The sequence below is a fragment of the Macaca mulatta genome, chromosome 4 (genome assembly GCF_049350105.2).
Source record: "Macaca mulatta isolate MMU2019108-1 chromosome 4, T2T-MMU8v2.0, whole genome shotgun sequence".
Lineage (NCBI taxonomy): Eukaryota > Metazoa > Chordata > Mammalia > Primates > Cercopithecidae > Macaca > Macaca mulatta.
In genome coordinates, this window is record NC_133409.1 from 24,174,683 (window position 1) to 24,192,569 (window position 17,887).

Here is a 17,887-nt window from a genome sequence, read left to right on the forward strand (position 1 = left end):
ATTTAAATATTAGGTTACCTGAACAGCATCAAAATACATCTTCTTAGCTTCCAGATCTGTCTTGTCAGACATTAACCAGGCCTTCAGCAAATATTCATAGAAGCTGTCTCCAAGACCTCCAACTGATACATGATCTAGAAAGAGAGGGAAATGAATTTTAGAGTGATTCAGCTTTTAATTCAGATAAAGGAGCAAAATCACATTAGCAACTAGGATGCAACCTTATGTCAACTGCAAGTCACTATTACATTTAAATTCCAACAAATCTTTTATTTTCAGAAAGATATTCTGAAATGAGCAGATGGGCTATTAACTAATGTAACATACTCTAAATAATTACCAGAGTAGTTTTGTAAACATGGAAGATAAAAGATATGTAATCACCCCTAATTCTAAAAATCTGGTTCTCTAGTGAAAAATACCCAACTAAAATGTTCACAGTATATATTTAAATACATTTTTATTTGCTTTAGTTCTGAATAATATAAAATTCTGGCCATGCTATGAATATTAACAAATCTTTTTTAACAAGTGGTTTGTAATAAATTAAACAAGAAGCTCCTCAGGTTCATTGCCATTATTATTATTTCTAATCTCACTCTGTCACCCAGGCTGGAGTGCAGAGGCACGATGATAGCTCACTATAACCTCAAACTCCTGAGCTCAAGCGATCCTCCTGCCTCAGCCTCCCAAGTGGCTGGGACTGCAGGCATGCATCACCATGCCAGGCTCATTTTTAAATTTTTGGTAGAGACGGCATCTCGCTATGTTGCCTCAGCTGACCTACAACTCCTGGCCTCAAGCGATCCTTCCACCTGGGCCTCTCAAGGAAGAGGGATTATAAGCATGAACCACTGTGCTCAGCCTATTATTGTTTGATAAATTTTCTAGTGCTATGAATCTGAAGGGTCAAATACCTATGGGACAGGGGCAGTCAGAAAGAATATGGGGCAGAAGAAGTTTTTCCTCCTAATACTCCGTTCCTACAGTCCACCTTCACTGCCATTTATCATGCCGGACCCACTACATGTATTATCAACAATCTCACAACTGTAGGATAGGTATCCTCATTTTTTTTTTTCTTTTTTTTTGAGACAGAGTCTTGCTCTGTCACCAGGCTGGAGTGCAATGGCGCGATCTCAGCTCACAGCAACCTCTGCTTCCCAGGATCAAGTGATTGTCCTGCCTCAGCCTCCCGAGTAGTTGGGATTACAGGCACCCACCACCACACCTGGCTAATTTTTGTATTTTTAGTAGAGACGGGGTTTCACCATGTTGACCAGGCTGGTTTCAAACTCCTGACCTCATGATCCGCTCGCCTCAGCCTTCCAAAAGTGCTGGGATTACAGACATGAGCCACTACACCCGGCCCAGAGTTCTAATGACAGTGCTCCTTCAATCTGTTCCCCACATTAATGTCAGAGTAGCCCTCTTAATACGTGAATGTGATTACCCTTTACTCAAAGCCCAATCCTGTGTGTTTGGTGCCATGCAAAATCTCAATCTTCTCTATGACATTCAGTCTGGCTCCACTTGCTTTCTGCTCACTTGCTATATCAGGCTCCATCTCATCTCAGGCAGGGCTTCTATAGGCCTTGTTCTCTCTGCATGAAATGGACCCTAGGACCCCCTTCCCCTTCTTTAGTAGTTCTTACTCTTACTTCATACCTGGGATCAAATGGCACTTCGTCAAAGGAGTGTTCTCTGACAATCCCACTAGGTTCCCTTGTCACACCCTTTTTGATCGCACACATTTATCACTTGCAATTTCATAATGTGGTAACATTTTCTTCTGTCTCCTCCACGAGATCATGAACCAAGAGGGCAGAGACCAGACCTATTATGTTTCCCAGTCCACCCCAGCCCCTGGAAAGTGTCTTGCCCATGGTAGGTACTCAACAAATAATTGATGAACAAAGCAAAATTCTTCTATGTCAACCTTAATAAAGGGCTGTAACTATCCAAGCTAAAGAGCCATGTTTTAAAGTAGTTAAGTATGTGATTTTCTTGTTGCAGAAAGTGTAGAATTATAGTTTAAATTTTAGTGTAAAAATATATTTTAAAAATTCTAAGTCTGATTCTTGAAGTGACATTTACAGTCTCCTAAATTAACACAGAAACCTCTGACATTTACAAACTAAATAGACTAAGTACGAACTCATCAATAATAAACCCTGTTGTTATCAACATCATTGTAGGAGACAAATGCAAGTGATGCGTGGAAAAGCAAATCCCGGGCTGGCATTGTCAAAACAACACTGACTCCATGAAGTGATAGGAAACGATGGCCAGGATCCAGACATGTCCTTTGGAGTTAAAGCAATGAGAGCTGAAAACCAACGGCCAGAAGGAGCTTGATGTTTTCCTCCCCTTGGGTTATGATTTTCTAATAGATGGAAGAAGCAAGTTTGGGCATTTGGGGATTTTTTTAAAATAAGAAAAAAGTGTTACATAAGAAAACATTTGTTTTAATTAATTTTGGTATTTGCTAGTTTTCTATTTTTAAAATTTCCTGCCTATAAAAATTTCAGACAAAGAAACGTAAAGGAGAAACAGGTCTTCTCATTAATTTAGCATATCACTCACTAAGCTTCCTTCAGGCCTGGATGGCTGTTTGTTAACACAGTCCTGTGTAAACATCTTAGCGGATGTGGGGGAGAGTAGGCCTGATTTTATCAGTAGGAAAGGATCAACCTACTTCTAGAAAGAACATAATATGGTATTTTTATGTCCAACCGCTCTAAAGGTGAGGTGTACTGTAGTCAGTCAGATATTACGCTCTTCTCTGAAGGAGTAATTTATTCTTTTCTTCATAAGAATAGGTCCCATAAAAGGATTTCTAATATCTAAAAAAGAGAAAAAGCAAGTAGCAAAAGAATCCAGACAAAGAAGAATTAAAATACTCAATATCTCCCTTTTAAAATTTTTGTTGACTTCATCTGAATTTCTCTCTCTGAAACAATCCCCCACTGATGCTAGTGACACTATACATAGCTAGCTAGATTAGATACAGATAGATGGATGGCTGTTACAGAAATCAAAGGATGATAAATGCTCTGTGTACAGACATGAAACCCTGCCATCTGGCCTCAATAGTAACAAGATCAGTTCATATTATCAGTGACCAGGACCGGATACTGCCTTTCAGCCACAACTGAGGAGCAGGGGCAACTGCTAAAAGAGAACAAGCAGAACAACCATTAAAAGCAGAGGCAGGCCCAGCGTGGTGTCTCATGCCTATAATCCCAGCACTTTGGGAGGCCGGGGAGGGCGGATCACCTGAGGTCAGGAGTTCAAGACCAGCCTGGCTAACATGGTGAAACCCTCATCTCTACTAAAAAAACAAAAATTTGCTGGGTGTGGTGGTACGCGCCTGTAGTCCCAGCTACTCGGGAGGCTGAGGCAGGAGAATTGCTTGAGCATGAGACAGGGAGGTTGCAATGAGCTCACATCATGCCACTGCACTCCAGCCTGGGTGACAGAGCGAGACTCCATCTCAAACAACAACAATAACAACAACAACAACAACAACAACAACGGAAATATACACAAGTTGTTTTATCCCCAGTCCTCTAGTGGCCCTCAAACTGTTGAGTCTCAGCACCCTTTTGTAATCTTCAAAAGAAATGGGCACCCCAAATAATTTATGTAAGTAAATTACTACATTGGAAAATTAAAATTTTCCAATTTACTACATTGGAAAATTAAAATAATTTAAAAATACTTTTCTTATTTCATTTAAAATAATAATTACACGCCCATTAACATATACAATTTTTCAAAAAAGTTATATTTTACAAAACAAAACAAAAAATTAGCGAGAAGACTGACACAATTTCACATTTTTGCGTATCTCTTTCTTGTTTGCCTTGATAGGAGACAGTTGGATACTCATGCCTGCCCTACTTTCAATCCTTTGCTATATGTTGTTTTGGCTATAATACATCAAGAAAAGTCAGCCTCACACAGTAATACAGTCAGAAAAAGAAAGGATATTTTAACAGACTTTTCACACAATTGTGGATATTTTTCTTTGATACTATAATAGTCAACAGGTGGTTTCTTTTTTAAAGGTTAATTGCGTTGTAAAATTAGAAATTACATCAATGAATTTTTGTATTGTTACATTAAAATCCATTGGTCTATCTTGTACTTTACATAGATTGTTTTCCATGTATGATCTTATAATGTCATGCTTTGGTCATTTGGAAAATACTGGCTCACTGAATTATGCAGATCTTTCAAATATTGACATGTTCCATTATACAATGTCAGAAAACCACATTTGTTAATATCATCATCAATCTAATAGGAAAAGTATTTGTGTCAAGTTCATGGTAGCATGTACAAGTTTTCCAAAATTCTATTTTTTTGTTTTTTGTTTTTTGTTTTTTTTTTTTTTGAGACGGAGTCTGGCTCTGTCGCCCAGGCTGGAGTGCAGTGGCCAGATCTCAGCTCACTGCAAGCTCCGCCTCCCGGGTTCATGCCATTCTCCTGCCTCAGGCTCCCGAGTAGCTGGGACTACAGGCGCCCGCCACCTCGCCCGGCTAGTTTTTTGTATTTTTTAGTAGAGACGGGGTTTCACCGTGTTAGCCAGGATGGTCTCGATCTCCTGACCTTGTGATCCACCCGTCTCGGCCTCCCAAAGTGCTGGGATTACAGGCTTGAGCCACTGCGCCCGGCCCCAAAATTCTATTTTTTATTTAGAAACTTGGATTATAATCATTGGCATAAATACTGTGACTCTTCCTTGAAGTGACAAGCTCATTTTCAAGAATATAGCTCCCAATTACCTAGCCTAAATAACCATTTTTTAAGTTGTTCTTTCAAGTAAAAATGTTGAATCCATGAAACAGTAAGTGGCTAGTTCAGCTTGCAACTCAAACACCCAAGAGCTTTTCCTTGACGCAACTACCATTTTTCATAATTCAGCAGGAGTGATTTATGAGTGCTTTCCATTTCATCTTATAGAACATGACAAAGGTGTGTACTCAAGGGTTGATATTTACTAGAATCACTAATTTTTTTTTTTTTTTTACTGTTTCATTAAGCACATTCATAAGTGAAACTGATATCCTTTTTTTAAATGCTACTAAGAATACAATGGGGGCTGGTGTGGTGGCTCATGCCTGTAATCCCAGCTTTGGGAGACCAAGGGAAAGGGATCGCTCAAGCCTAAAACTTTGAGGCCAGTCTGGGAAATATAATGAGACCTTGTCTCTACCAAAAAAAAAAAAAAAAATTGAAAATTGGCTGAGCATGGCAGTGTGCACCTGTAGTCCCAGCTACTCAGAGGGGCCGAGGTGGGAAGATCGCTTGAACCCAGCATGAGCCCAGGAGGCAGAGGTTGCAATGAGCTGAGATCATGCCACTGTACTCCAGCCTGAGTGACACAGTGAGACCCTGTCCCACAAAAAAGAAAAAAAAAAAAAAGAATACGAGTATTAGTACTATTTGGTGTTTGTTTGCCTTTGTTCTCAGTGAGGCTTCAGCAGTTTCACCTAACACTGTAGGTATAAATATCAACATTTTAGAAAAGGAAGAAAGTCTTTTAAAGTACCACTATTAAACAGCAGAGGCAGAGAGAGAGATGAGATATAGAGTACATATGTATTCACAAAATTTAAGTACGTAAACACCCACTAAGTGCAAGACATGGTGTACTGGCTTAGTAAATATGACTAAGACATGTATTACATGTCTTAATATATTATATTATTATAATAAAAATAGTTTTGACCTTGTGGGCCTCTTCAGAGGTCTCAAGGACTTCCAGTGATCTGTTGACCACACTTAGGTAAGTGGTAACCTTGATTATAGCCCTAAGGTTTCAACGGCTAGGCTTCCAGAGCTATAGACACATTTTAGCATATGGATTTTAGCATATTCTTTCCTATTATTCTTTAAGAAAAGTACTTCTAAAGTAACAGTGAGGTATCTAAGAACATGACATAAAACTATAAAGAAAAAACCCAAATTAGAGTAAAATCTTAAGGCAATGTACTCTTGCCACAGCTGGGCATCTCAATATTCTTCACTTGTTTTCAGTTGCTATTTAATCTACTACTGTTTTTCCAAATCAGCTTGAGAACATTTCTTTCAACTACTCTGAATCTTTATGCCCCTTCTCAAAATCATCTGAAGAGTCTTAAGTGCAGGCTTCTAGGATCAAAAGTCCTTGTGCAATACTTTCTCCCATCCTAAAGGTAATTCTACTGGCAAGAAACCTTTATCTGGCAGCTTAAAATTAAGTAGAGAAAAACAGGCTGTTTGCTCTTCCAATTTCCCAACTCTTAAAAATTCAGGCTCCCTCTTATTGTGTAGTCACGAAGAAATAGAGAATGTTGGGAAGCAGAATGGTCTACCTACTCTCTATAAAACCCTCATAGTCATTAATACAAAAGATTGAATTTCCTTTCTGTCCACATGACCAGCTTGTTACATGTTATCATCCCCACACTACTCTGGCTAGATCTTCCCTTTCTTATTAATAGCTTTAAATGTGCTTATATGTCATCACACTTGGAGTTACATATGAAAAATACACAATCCAGTTTCCTGGTAACACAATCTTGATGACAGAAGCCTGTTTATCAAAGGAGCCATGCCCTTTTCTCCTTTTCTAAACATTTCTCAACAAAATCTGTGCTGCTTTTGTGCTTCCTCTCTCTCGACGAGTACAGTACCATAAAGAGCTATAATAATGCGAATCTTCTGACTTACGTTGACCCCACTGTCCACTACTGGGATTCAGATAGTTAGGATAAAGGCCTTGTGGTTTTTCCAGTTTGTTCAGTACTGTTCGAATATTCATTACCTATAACAGAAAATAAAATGTTACTGTGAAAATCTGAAAAACAATTTTCATGCCATTCTTCTTCTTCTTGAACATATTTTTCCATTTTAGAAAAAATAAGTTGACTTAAATGATGCAGAGTTAGAACAAAGATAATTGCTGTTAGCTTATTATTACAAACATAATAGCAGTAAGTGAATATAGTCACACTGATTAGTTATCTACCATTAGCCAGATGTCATCCTAGGAACAAGAGGCCAGTGGATAAACAAAGTCACCGTACTCTTAGAATTGTGCATCCTAGTGGGATGGGACAGACAATAAATAAATAAATAGATAAATAAATACGTAAGTATAGTCATGTGTCACTTAATGACAGGGATACATGCTGGGAAACACAGGCATTTTCACTGTTGTACAAACATCATAGAGTACACTGTCACAAATGTAGTTGGCACAGCCTACTGTTTGTAGGCTACAAACTGTGTAGTGTATGTTACTCTACTGAAGTATTTGTGTATCTAAACATAGAAAAGTACACTATAAAAGATGAAAAACGATACCTTTCTATAGGGTTATACATTTTATAACCCTATATATAAATACAGGGCACTTTGTATAGAACACTTTTCATGAATGAAACTCGCAGGACTAGAAGTTGTAGTGGATGAGTTAGTAAGTGAGTAATGAGTGAATGTGAAGGCCTGGGACGTTACTGTGTACTACTGTAAACTTTATAAACACGGTATACTTAGCCATTATCAATACATTTGTAAAAGTATTTTTCTTTCTTCAATAATAAATTAACCTTAGATTACTGTAATTTTACTTTATAAGCTTTTAAATTTTAAAAAAATTTTGACTCTTTTGTAATAACTGTTAGCTTAAAACACACTCTATATAGTTGTACCAAAATATTTTCTTTTTTTATATTCTTATCTATAAGCCTTTTTCTATTTAAAATTTCTTTTTAAAGTTGTTTAACTTTTTAAACTTTTTGTTAAAAACTAAGACATGTATACACACGAACTTTGGACTACACAGAGCAGGACCATCAATATCACTGCCTTCCACCTCTACATCTTATCCCACTGGAAGGTCTTTCAGGGGCAGTAGCATGCATGGAGCTGTCAACTCCTGTGATAACAATGCCTTCAAGAGGAATACCTTTGCTTCTACAGGTAACTTAAAAAAAAACTGGTACATTCTAAAATAACAATACAAATGATAGTACATAAATCAGTAATGCAGTCATTTACTTTATCAAATATTATGTACTGTACATAATTATATGTGCTATACTTTTATATGACTGGCAAAAACTGGTACATTCTAAAATAACAATACAAATGATAGTACATAAATCAGTAATGCAGTCATTTACTTTATCAAATATTATGTACTGTACATAATTATATGTGCTATACTTTTATATGACTGGCAGTAGAGTACGTTTATGCCATCACCACCACAAACACGTAAGTAATGCATTGCACTATGACATTATGACGACCACGATGTCACGAGGCTGTAGGAATGTTTTCAACTCCATTATAAACTTACACTGTCATATATGTGGTCCATTGTTGACTGAAACACTGTTAAGTAACATCTAACTGTATAGTATATCAGGAGATGGTAAATACTGTGGAAAAAAATAAGAGGGTGCTACGGATTGAACTGCATACCCCTAAATTCATATGCTGAAACCCTACTTCCCAATGTGATTGTATTTGGAGATTTATTTGGAGATGGCAATTAGGTTATGATGGTAGAGCATTATATGGGAATGGGTAAGTGACTTTAGCACTGTGGTGCTCACTGGTCACTGCGACAGGTGTGGCTGGGGGAAAAGTCCTACTGAAGCAGGTTCAAGTGCCCTCATAAGAGACACAACAGCTCTCTCTCTGTGATTCCTTCTCTCCCTCAGAGCACAAAGATGACGTCATGTGAACAAACACTGGGACAGTGCTCATTGTCTAAAAGTCCAGGGAAGAGGCTCAGAATGAAACCTACCTCATTGGTAGTTTGATCTTGGATTTCCCAGCCTCCAGAACTGTAAGAAAGAAATTTCTGTTGTTTCTGGCTGCATTTTTGTTACGGTAGTCGGAGCTGATTGAGAGTAATGGGACAGGGTGATGTGGAGAGGCTATCCCATGTTAGTCAGAGTGGCCCGGCAAGGCAGAGGTGTTTGAGCAGAATATTGAAGAAGTGAGGGAGCAGGCCACGTGGAAATGTGGAGGAAGCGCACTTGGAACAGAGAGGGGAGCAAGTACAAAGGCCCCGAGGAAACAGCAGGTTTGCAAGGTCACTGAGGCCAGAGGTGAGGAGGCAAAGGGGAGAATGTCAGCAGGCAGAGGAGAGGAGAGGAGAGCCAGGGCCCAGGCCACCCAGGCCCCACAGGTCACAGTAAGGGCCTATTTCACTCTTGAGTGTCATGGGAAGGCTGAGGGGGCAAGACAAGAAGTGGTGGTCAGGTGGCTACTGTATAGTCCAGGTGACATGATGGATCCCAGATCAGGACAGCAGTAGAGGCAGCGAGACACCCAAAGGATTTCTTAGTGGATCTGGGCCTGGGGTTTACCAAAAAGAAGAACCAGGAGGATCTCAAGATCTTTGGGCTGACCACTGGGTACAGTGAGATGCCATTTACCAAGATAGCAAAGACTGGAGGAGAAGCAGGTCTAGGCGTTGAGCCTGAGGCATTTTAAGTGGGACTTGTCTATCGGACCTCTTAGTGGAGATGTTTAATAAACAGATATAGAGTCTGGAGTTCAGGAACGGGTTGGGACTGAAATAATAAACTTGGAGTCCAGAGTATAGAGATGGTATGCCAAGCCCAGAGACTGGATGTAACAATGTAGGGAGTGAATATAAAAAAGAAGAGGCACAGGATTGAGTGCTAGGGCTTTCCAATATTTAGAGGTTGGGGTGTTGAGGACACAAAAAGGAAGACAGAAGGAGCATCCAGCAAAAAGGGAGACAAACTGGGAGCATATTACATGCCATGCGCAAAGTGTATCTCAGGAATGAAGAACTGACTGACTGTGTCGAATGCTGAGAGCGCAAGGAAGATGAAGGGGAGAATGGGTAAGTGGCTTTAGCACTGTGGTGCTCACTGGTCACTGCGACAGGTGTGGCTGGGGGAAAAGTCCTACTGAAGCAGGTTCAAGAGACTTGAAAAGCAGACAACAGAGACGACTCTTTCAAGGAATTTTACTGTAAAGGGAAGCCAAAAAGCAGGTTGAAAATAAAGGTAGAGTGATGGGGGGAACATGAATTTATCCAAATATCGATGGGTTTGCTTTCGGAAAATGAGGGACCAATTCAGGTGCAACATCACATTTGTATAACACTTTCAGTCTGTATTTCACATAGTTGGCTCATGCAGTGCATTTAGTACCAAATATTTTTAGATAAGGACACAAACTTCAGACGAGTTAAGCAACTAACTTAAGGTAGAGGGAACCAGAGGTGGAAGCCGTGTCCTCACATCCTGAGCTAGAGTGGCTCACTGGAAAGGCTGTAGGTTTACAGTTTGGCTAACTGAAATGCTGCATGTTGCAAAACTTCAGAAAGAGCTATAACAAATTTGGTTGTTATTTCCACCTCAAAAATTCCTAAACCTTCTCAGAGAGGATACTGTTTCTCATAAGTGTTGCTTTGCAGGCCAAGGCACATTGAAGAATCTCACCTTTTCAGCAAAGATGGGGTTTCCTGATAAGTGGCTCAAGTGCATAAACTCCAAATGCAGGGTTCCAAATTCTGCCAGAATACTGCTGCCTCCAGAGGCCCAGGGCCAGTTCCTTCCAATACCGCTAAAGAAGAGATGACATCGAAGAGTTATGGGTCAGACTAATTTCGTTTTTCACTACCTAAATAGTAGACATGAAATAGACGGCTTTTAAAACAAGGCATCCTACCCTAACAGTCCCCTCTAGATACTGTAAAACCAAGCACTGTTTTCTTTGGCTACCAGTTTTAGGGTTTGACTCCTGTCTCCAAATTGAAAATTACTGTTGACTTAATTTAGAAAAAAGCTGCTGAGTACTTGCTGTTGATGAACAGGCAAATCTTTTGGAAAGTACAGATGCTATATAGATGTATAACCATTCCATGCAGAATATAAAACAAAACCTGACCGAAACAGTCCCACCATGCCCAAATACCACATAAAGCTCTTCAACATTTTAATTAGTTTCAGCCTGAGAGTCCAAGGAATTTCGGATATTATGTACAAAATTTTATTCGGATAAAAGATGAATTTCCAAGATTCATGAATTATACACTCACTTCAACCCTCTCCAAATCTTCCCGCATTTACCAGACTTTCTTTCTTCCATGTGTCTTCACTCTATTTTATTTTTTTCTAAGCATATTACCTAAGGTGCTAACTCATTCCCTACTCTATACAACCTGTGATCAAGAATTCCAACAAAATTAGGTTATAAAATCTGGAAAGGTCAGAGGCATGAGCTTCAGAACTTACTGCTCCATGGCCTTTCTTGGAGAAATGCTTTTTTAAAAAACTAGGCCTTTTAAAACAGTTATAAACATACACACATCCAAATACACATAAAGTGACTCCTGAGACATGGCAGTACTCTTGGGTACAGTTTATTTCTGGAGAGCCACTTAACACTTCAAAAAAAGATGTGGTAATTCAAAAGAATAAAGTTCGTTATTCTTCTAATACATTCCCTTTCTGATAGCTAAAATCCCACACTTTTAGTTTAGAATGCACATTTAGTGCATGCCTACTATCTGCCAGGACTATACATGGCATTGGGTTACAAGCATGGTTATGATAATCAATCACTTTTTCTCAAAGACCTAATAGTGTAATGACAGAAAAAGAACTAAGCATAAATAGTTCCAATCACAGACGGTGAATGCTGAGATACATGTGTGAAGAGTTCTCTGAGCATCTAAAGCTGGGACACACAGTCCAGCGTGGTGGGGATGGATCACAGAAGAACTTCTTCAAGGAAGAGACTCCTGAGTTGATTCTTGAAGGGTAAGTATGAGTTGGTGAGGAAAAAATGATGAGAATCTGGGCAAGGAGAGAACACACGAGCAGAGGGGCTGGCCAGGAACCAGAAGCAGCTCTTACGCTGCAGAATGGAGGGAATGGAGGTTGGTGGGAGAGAAGGCTGGAAGGATAGGCTGTAGCCAGGTCTTAACAGCTTGTGGAATTCTCTCTTTCTAAGGTAGACCCCATCAAAATGCTGCTCTTGGTGTTCACCCCCACTTTGTTTTTGCCATATATCAGTCACAGCTCTGGGTAAACCCTTTCAGTCCTGTCCTGGTGTCTGCCGCCAGGCTGCTGAGGAATGCTGAGGAAGAGAGAAACCATGAGGATGACTGGCGCTTACAGTCCTGGGCTCGCCTCACTCTCACTTCTTGCTCCTTTCTACAGCAAAACCTAGAGTTTCCTCCAAAACACTGACATACAGTACATCTAAGAAAAGTAAAGAGAAATAAGACACAGAGATCTGAAAACGATATATTCATTTATTTTACAAAATGCCCTAAATTTATTAGGTTCTGGGAATGTGAGTCAGTTTTTATTTTCATAGTTGGCTTATAAAAAAGAATTTTCAATCATCCAAATAGGATGAATAGCTACTTTCAAAGTTTATTAACATATGGCAAATGCACATGGTAATTGGTCATTAACTAGTTGTCACGACATGTCAATGTTTTTTTTTTTTTTTTTTTTTTTTTTTTTTTTGCAACAGAGTCTTGCTCTATCGCCCAGGCTGGAGTGCAGTGGCGTGATCTTGGCTCACTGCAAGCTCCGCCTCCCAGGTTCATGCCATTCTCCTGCCTCAGTCTCCCGAGTAGCTGGGACCACAGGGCCCGCCACCACACCTGGCTAATTTTCTGTATTTTTTTTAGTAGAGACAGGGTTTCACAGTGCTGGCCAGGATGGTCTCGATCTCCTGACCTCGTGATCCGCCCGCCTCGGCCTCCCAAAGTGCTGGAATTACAGGCGTGAGCCACCATACCTGGCCAACATATCAATGTTTTATTCCAATCACTCCATCACTGACCAATGCCAATAAGCCTATTTAGCAAAACTACAAATTTCTGTGGTCTGGAGAAATATTAAAAACAAAGCTGCAACATAAGGCAATATCAGGGTAAGAGGAGATGACTTTATCCTGGAAAAGAAAGAGAACACAGTGCTGAGGAAGCCCAGCCCGCCTTCCAGATCTTAGGGACTGGTTAAGTTCGGGGATTAGAGCATGTGGTAGCACACTCAGATGAGAAAGTTAAGCAATATATATATACTAAACTAAACCTCATATTACTTTATATCCATGTATTTGTTCTCTGCCATTAATGTGGTGAATCAAGAGAAAACCAGAGATATACTGGAAAAGCATTCAGTATGTTTAGAAACATTTCTTAACATTTAATTTAAAGAGTTAAATGTATCCTTCCTCCCTCTTTGTACCCGTTCATACCAGAAGGAAAATGGCACTCTTTTCTGTCACCACCCTCCCAACCCCCAACCATGGAAGCAAGAACATTAAAATCACTAGCAGAGGAAATGTTATGCTAATAGAAAGAAAACTGGATTTAGAATATAAAGCATGTTTATATGAAAGGACAGCTTTGGTTACCATTCATTCAGTCTGCAGAATTAATGTATTTCAGTAAGATTACTTATGTGATCAACGGTTGTACTGGCTCTTAAATATAGGTCAGGGAAGGGGTTCAATAAATTAGAGATAGTACAACTATAGACATTAGATGAGGACATGGGGCACACATCTATCTACCACAGGCCGCCACAGTTGAAATGTGTGTGTGTCTCAGAGAAATGGCTGCTTCCTGTGTTGCATAGCAAGCATGTAAGCTTTGGTCACTCAGAGATTGAGGGAGATGAACAGAATGATTTCTAAAGTTATTTTTGTCTTTAAATTCTATAAATCTACTGAGGAATCTATGTATTTGTAAGGCTTTAATCTTTAAAACGATGTATGGACACAGGCATTTGACACAAAATGGGGGGCTGGTGACAAAAGGAAATGAGGTCAGAGAGAGTTTAGCTCCCTTGGTCTGGTGCGGGGGTCCCAGTGTCTCAGGCGTCCCTGGTTATGAAAGGTGAGGCATTCTAGACTGCTGGGCCAAAAATGAATTTTATCTATGGCAGTGGGAGATTTAAAATGTCTCTAACTTCAGTTCCACTATGACATTATTTTAAACACAGCTATGGTGTTATCTGGCCTATTTTACAAAAAAATCATATTTAGAAAAATATTTCAAAGATAAAATAATAGTTTGTGTTCAGAAACCATTAGTTCCATAAGACAGGCATGAAAGGAAAGAATATTTAAATATTACCAATCTTGTTACAATGACTACATTTTAAGCCAAGATGATGAGTCGGCCAGTGCAAATGTATACACAAAAAGGCAATTAATGTGATCTGGGGAGCTGCCAAGTGTTTGGTTCAAAGGATTCTGCAGCAGAACTTCAACTTCTACATCATTCTAATTATTTATGTTTCTTCCAATTCCTACTTCTTCCATTTTAAATTGGAGTATTACTTAATGTATATGTTTCAATTTAAAAATTTTCAGTATTCTATAAAGGTAATAAATATTTAAAAAGAATATATCACAACAAAAATAATTGATTTTGGCAACTATAAATAGAAACGTCTCTTTAAAGGAATTGAGTCACTATGATCTTTTCAAAGTGTGGAATGCTTTTGTTGCTTTGGAGGCTGTAATTTGAATGTAGTTTATTAACTGTGGTAATATACTTCATTCTACTTTACTCAAAAATAAGAAGGCATAATTATTTACAGACCTCAGAGCTCTGAGAGCAATGGGCTTTATGTGCTTTTCCTCCTGTCTCCTGGGAATGGTTAATAGAGTCAGAGGAAGGAACTGCAGTACTAATGGTGCTAATCTATTCATATCTGGATCCTATGGGAGAGATGCTAACTCTTTTCCTAGAGCCTGTAATGATTCAACTAGTTGGAGGATTGTTCTGGATTGATGGTGTATTCTTTCAAAATAATCTTAAATTAAGGTAACTCAAGGTACAGGTTGCTGTGTGCGATGTATCATTCTGGTAATCCCAGCACTCTGGGAAGCTGAGGCAGCCAGATCACTTGTGTCCAGGAGTTCGAGACCATCCTGGGCAACATGGTGAGACCCTATCTCTACAAAAAATACAAAAATTAGATGGGCATGGTGATGTGCACCTGTAGTCCCAGCTACTTGGGAAGTGGTAGCAGGAGTGGATCACTTGAGCCTGGCAGGTGGAGGTTGCAGTGAGCTGTGATTGCCACTGCACTCCAGTCATGGTGGTAGAGTAAGACCCTGTCTCAAAAAAAAAAAAGAAAGGTATAGGTTACAGTGACTGTCCCAATACAATTTGGATCATTAACACATATATTTGGCTACCTATTATCATCAAATGTACCAGATAATTTATAGAACTGAAGCAATTCTAAAAATTGCCAGATGAATATATAAACAAAGCATTAAATAGTTATAAAGTCTTGATTAGCTATGACTTTCGATTTATTCTTCCTTACTGCTTGCTATTTGATGCAAAATGGGAAATGAACCAAAATTATTTTTCTTGAGAATTCTGGTTTGAATAATTTCTGAGCCGTAAGCAAACTTCATTCAAGTTCATAGTCCAGAATACAATTGACTCCTTGGGGTTATACGGTTATCAATTTTTGGAAGAAAAAGATTCCCTCACATCCCATACAACTATTGCAAAGCCTCAGTCATGTACGCAAATAGAATGGCACACAGGGATATTTAATTCAAAAGAGCAGATAATCCAATATTATTCCTTTTGGACTTTAGCACAGATTGGGAAAGAATAATCAAAAATGTCATGAATGACTGTGTCATTTAGCTGTATTCTCAAAGTGAACTGATGTTTAGATAAAGCAATTTCGGCTTCACTTACAAATGCGTCCTTCCTGAAAAGGTTTGCACAGTGCCGATCTTTCAAGTTTACATTCTTAAGACCTCACTAAAAGCTGGAATAACAATTCCAGGGGACTGGCATTCTAAGACTAGCCACAATTCTATTGCAGCTTGCAGAAACTCTGACTGTGGAGGACTACTTCCCAATGACTATCCCTCTGGGGAAAGGTGGCTAATAGAGGGCAGCTATTTACTGAATTAATCCATAAACCCCAGCTTCCTGCTTCCAAACAGCAGCAGGGTAAATCTCCACAGAATTTCCACACAACTTTTTAACTAAGGGTCAAAATAATGTTTAAAATTAAGTCATATCTTGCTCCATCTCATAACGGGTAGTTGTTTTAGACAGAGCTGCAACTGAACATGGAACAATTTAGTTTACTCTGACTCTCAGTACTGCTGTTCTTACATCTGACTATCTTGGGCTGTGGGGGAAGATGGGGATTATGAAGACAAAGATGGCGAAAGGTGCTCTCTGATTCCACAAATAACCTGCTCCTGAGGTTCAAAGATGCCATAATTCTCGTTCTCATCTATCTTTTGGGTAAGATCTCCTTGCTAACGTCTATCAACAAATTGTAGATAAGTCGAGTGCAGTAATTGCAGATAAGTTGAGTGCAGTTTCTGTCCAGTTACTGGGCAAGTTGGGATATTCTATCACTAGCTTCAGAGACATCACCAAAAAGGCGAGCAGAACTGATGAAAAAGCAGTTTGGTGTATTTAGTTGGCATGCATATACACCACTTAAAAAAAAAATCAGTCCTACATGTTGCTTTAAATATACACTGCATTTTTCACAAACATTTTCCATGCCAATCAATGTACATCATTATTGCTGTTGAGTGCATACTATCTGACTAAATAGATGCATTATTTTAAAACATTTTCAAAGGACATATTCCGATGTATTTAAACTCACTGTAGCACTGGACACTGAAGCTAATTTATTTGTATCTTTTTGCCACTATAAACAATTCAGTGGTGTGTCTGGTTTCGTTTTTTTTCATTCCTGTCATGTTTATGAATCATTTCTTTTTAAAGCCAACTTATTTTCAGACAAAAATGTCTACAAAGATTCCAGCTGGAAGATGTTGGTTTAATTATCTAAACTGATAATGAGGAAGGACTTGGGAATGTGTATTAGAGACATAAACATCCAATACTTACACAGCTATTTCTCTTTACAGTGTGGGCCAATAATATCCCACCTCATTTGGTAGCCTCCATAGCCTTTGGGATACTGCACATCCATCCACCTGTTGTAAATCATCATACTGACTCCTTTTAAAACCGGGGAGGGGGAATCTACACACAATCATTTATATCAAGATATTTTTCTAATAGGCTTCAAGATGGAATAGAAGCATAGTATATTCCATCTTCGGAAATAATAATATATGAAATTAGTTTGCCCAACATCTCTTAAAATTCCCCCTTACTTTGATTTTAGATACAACTGTCCCATCATTGTAAGAGTTAAACATATAGCTTCATTTCAAGACAGTACTTAAGACACTAACACCATAGTGAAATTCGGCTATGTCTGTCCATCTCTGTCTTTCATTCTATGGGTCTGTGAATCATCTATGGCTCAAGCCACATGAAATTAGTACAGACTTCAGGCTTTTAGTAACTCTCCAAATTCTGTCGTATGGTCTCTTACGGTAAACAGTGTGGCCAGTATTACTTGCTTCTCCTAGTTTCTAAGATCATCAGCAACAGAGATCCCTGCATCATGCACATGTTTTATTCCAAAGTCTACAGCAGTGCCAAGAAACAGAGGTGCTCAATACGTGCTTAATTTAATAAAACCGAAAAGCAAAAACAAAGAGGTTGTGTCATTGGCTCTCACCCCAAACTTATATCTGGATAATCTAATCCCATATTTAGTGTCACCACATACATGCTCCTCTGATAGCCAATTTAAGGAAAACTTCCTCTTCCAGGCTGATCCCATGATTCACTATCACAAATTTGCAATGGTCTGAAGTGACTTCTAAGGGTCAAGAAAAGGTGAAATGAGGAAAATGACAGGGTGGCAACTTCTTATGAAGGCTTAAATTTTATTCAATTTAAATGATTGTCTTTTTTTCTGAATCTCTGTCTTTCCTATTTTTG

General features: G+C 38.9%; 1 protein-coding gene across 3 annotated transcripts in view; it reads right to left on the reverse strand.

Annotated features, from left to right (window-relative positions):
• The window catches only part of MAN1A1 (mannosidase alpha class 1A member 1), a 176,839-nt gene that overhangs the window by 17,588 nt on the left and 141,364 nt on the right, over positions 1-17,887 (reverse strand). For all 3 annotated transcript variants that reach the window (XM_015137511.3, XM_015137512.3, XM_077999321.1), the window contains exons 7-9: positions 10,491-10,614; positions 6,724-6,817; positions 19-134 (exon numbers count right to left, since the gene is read on the reverse strand). In XM_015137511.3, the coding sequence (XP_014992997.1) occupies positions 19-134; positions 6,724-6,817; positions 10,491-10,614 (334 nt within the window). The remainder of the gene's footprint in view (positions 1-18; positions 135-6,723; positions 6,818-10,490; positions 10,615-17,887) is intronic.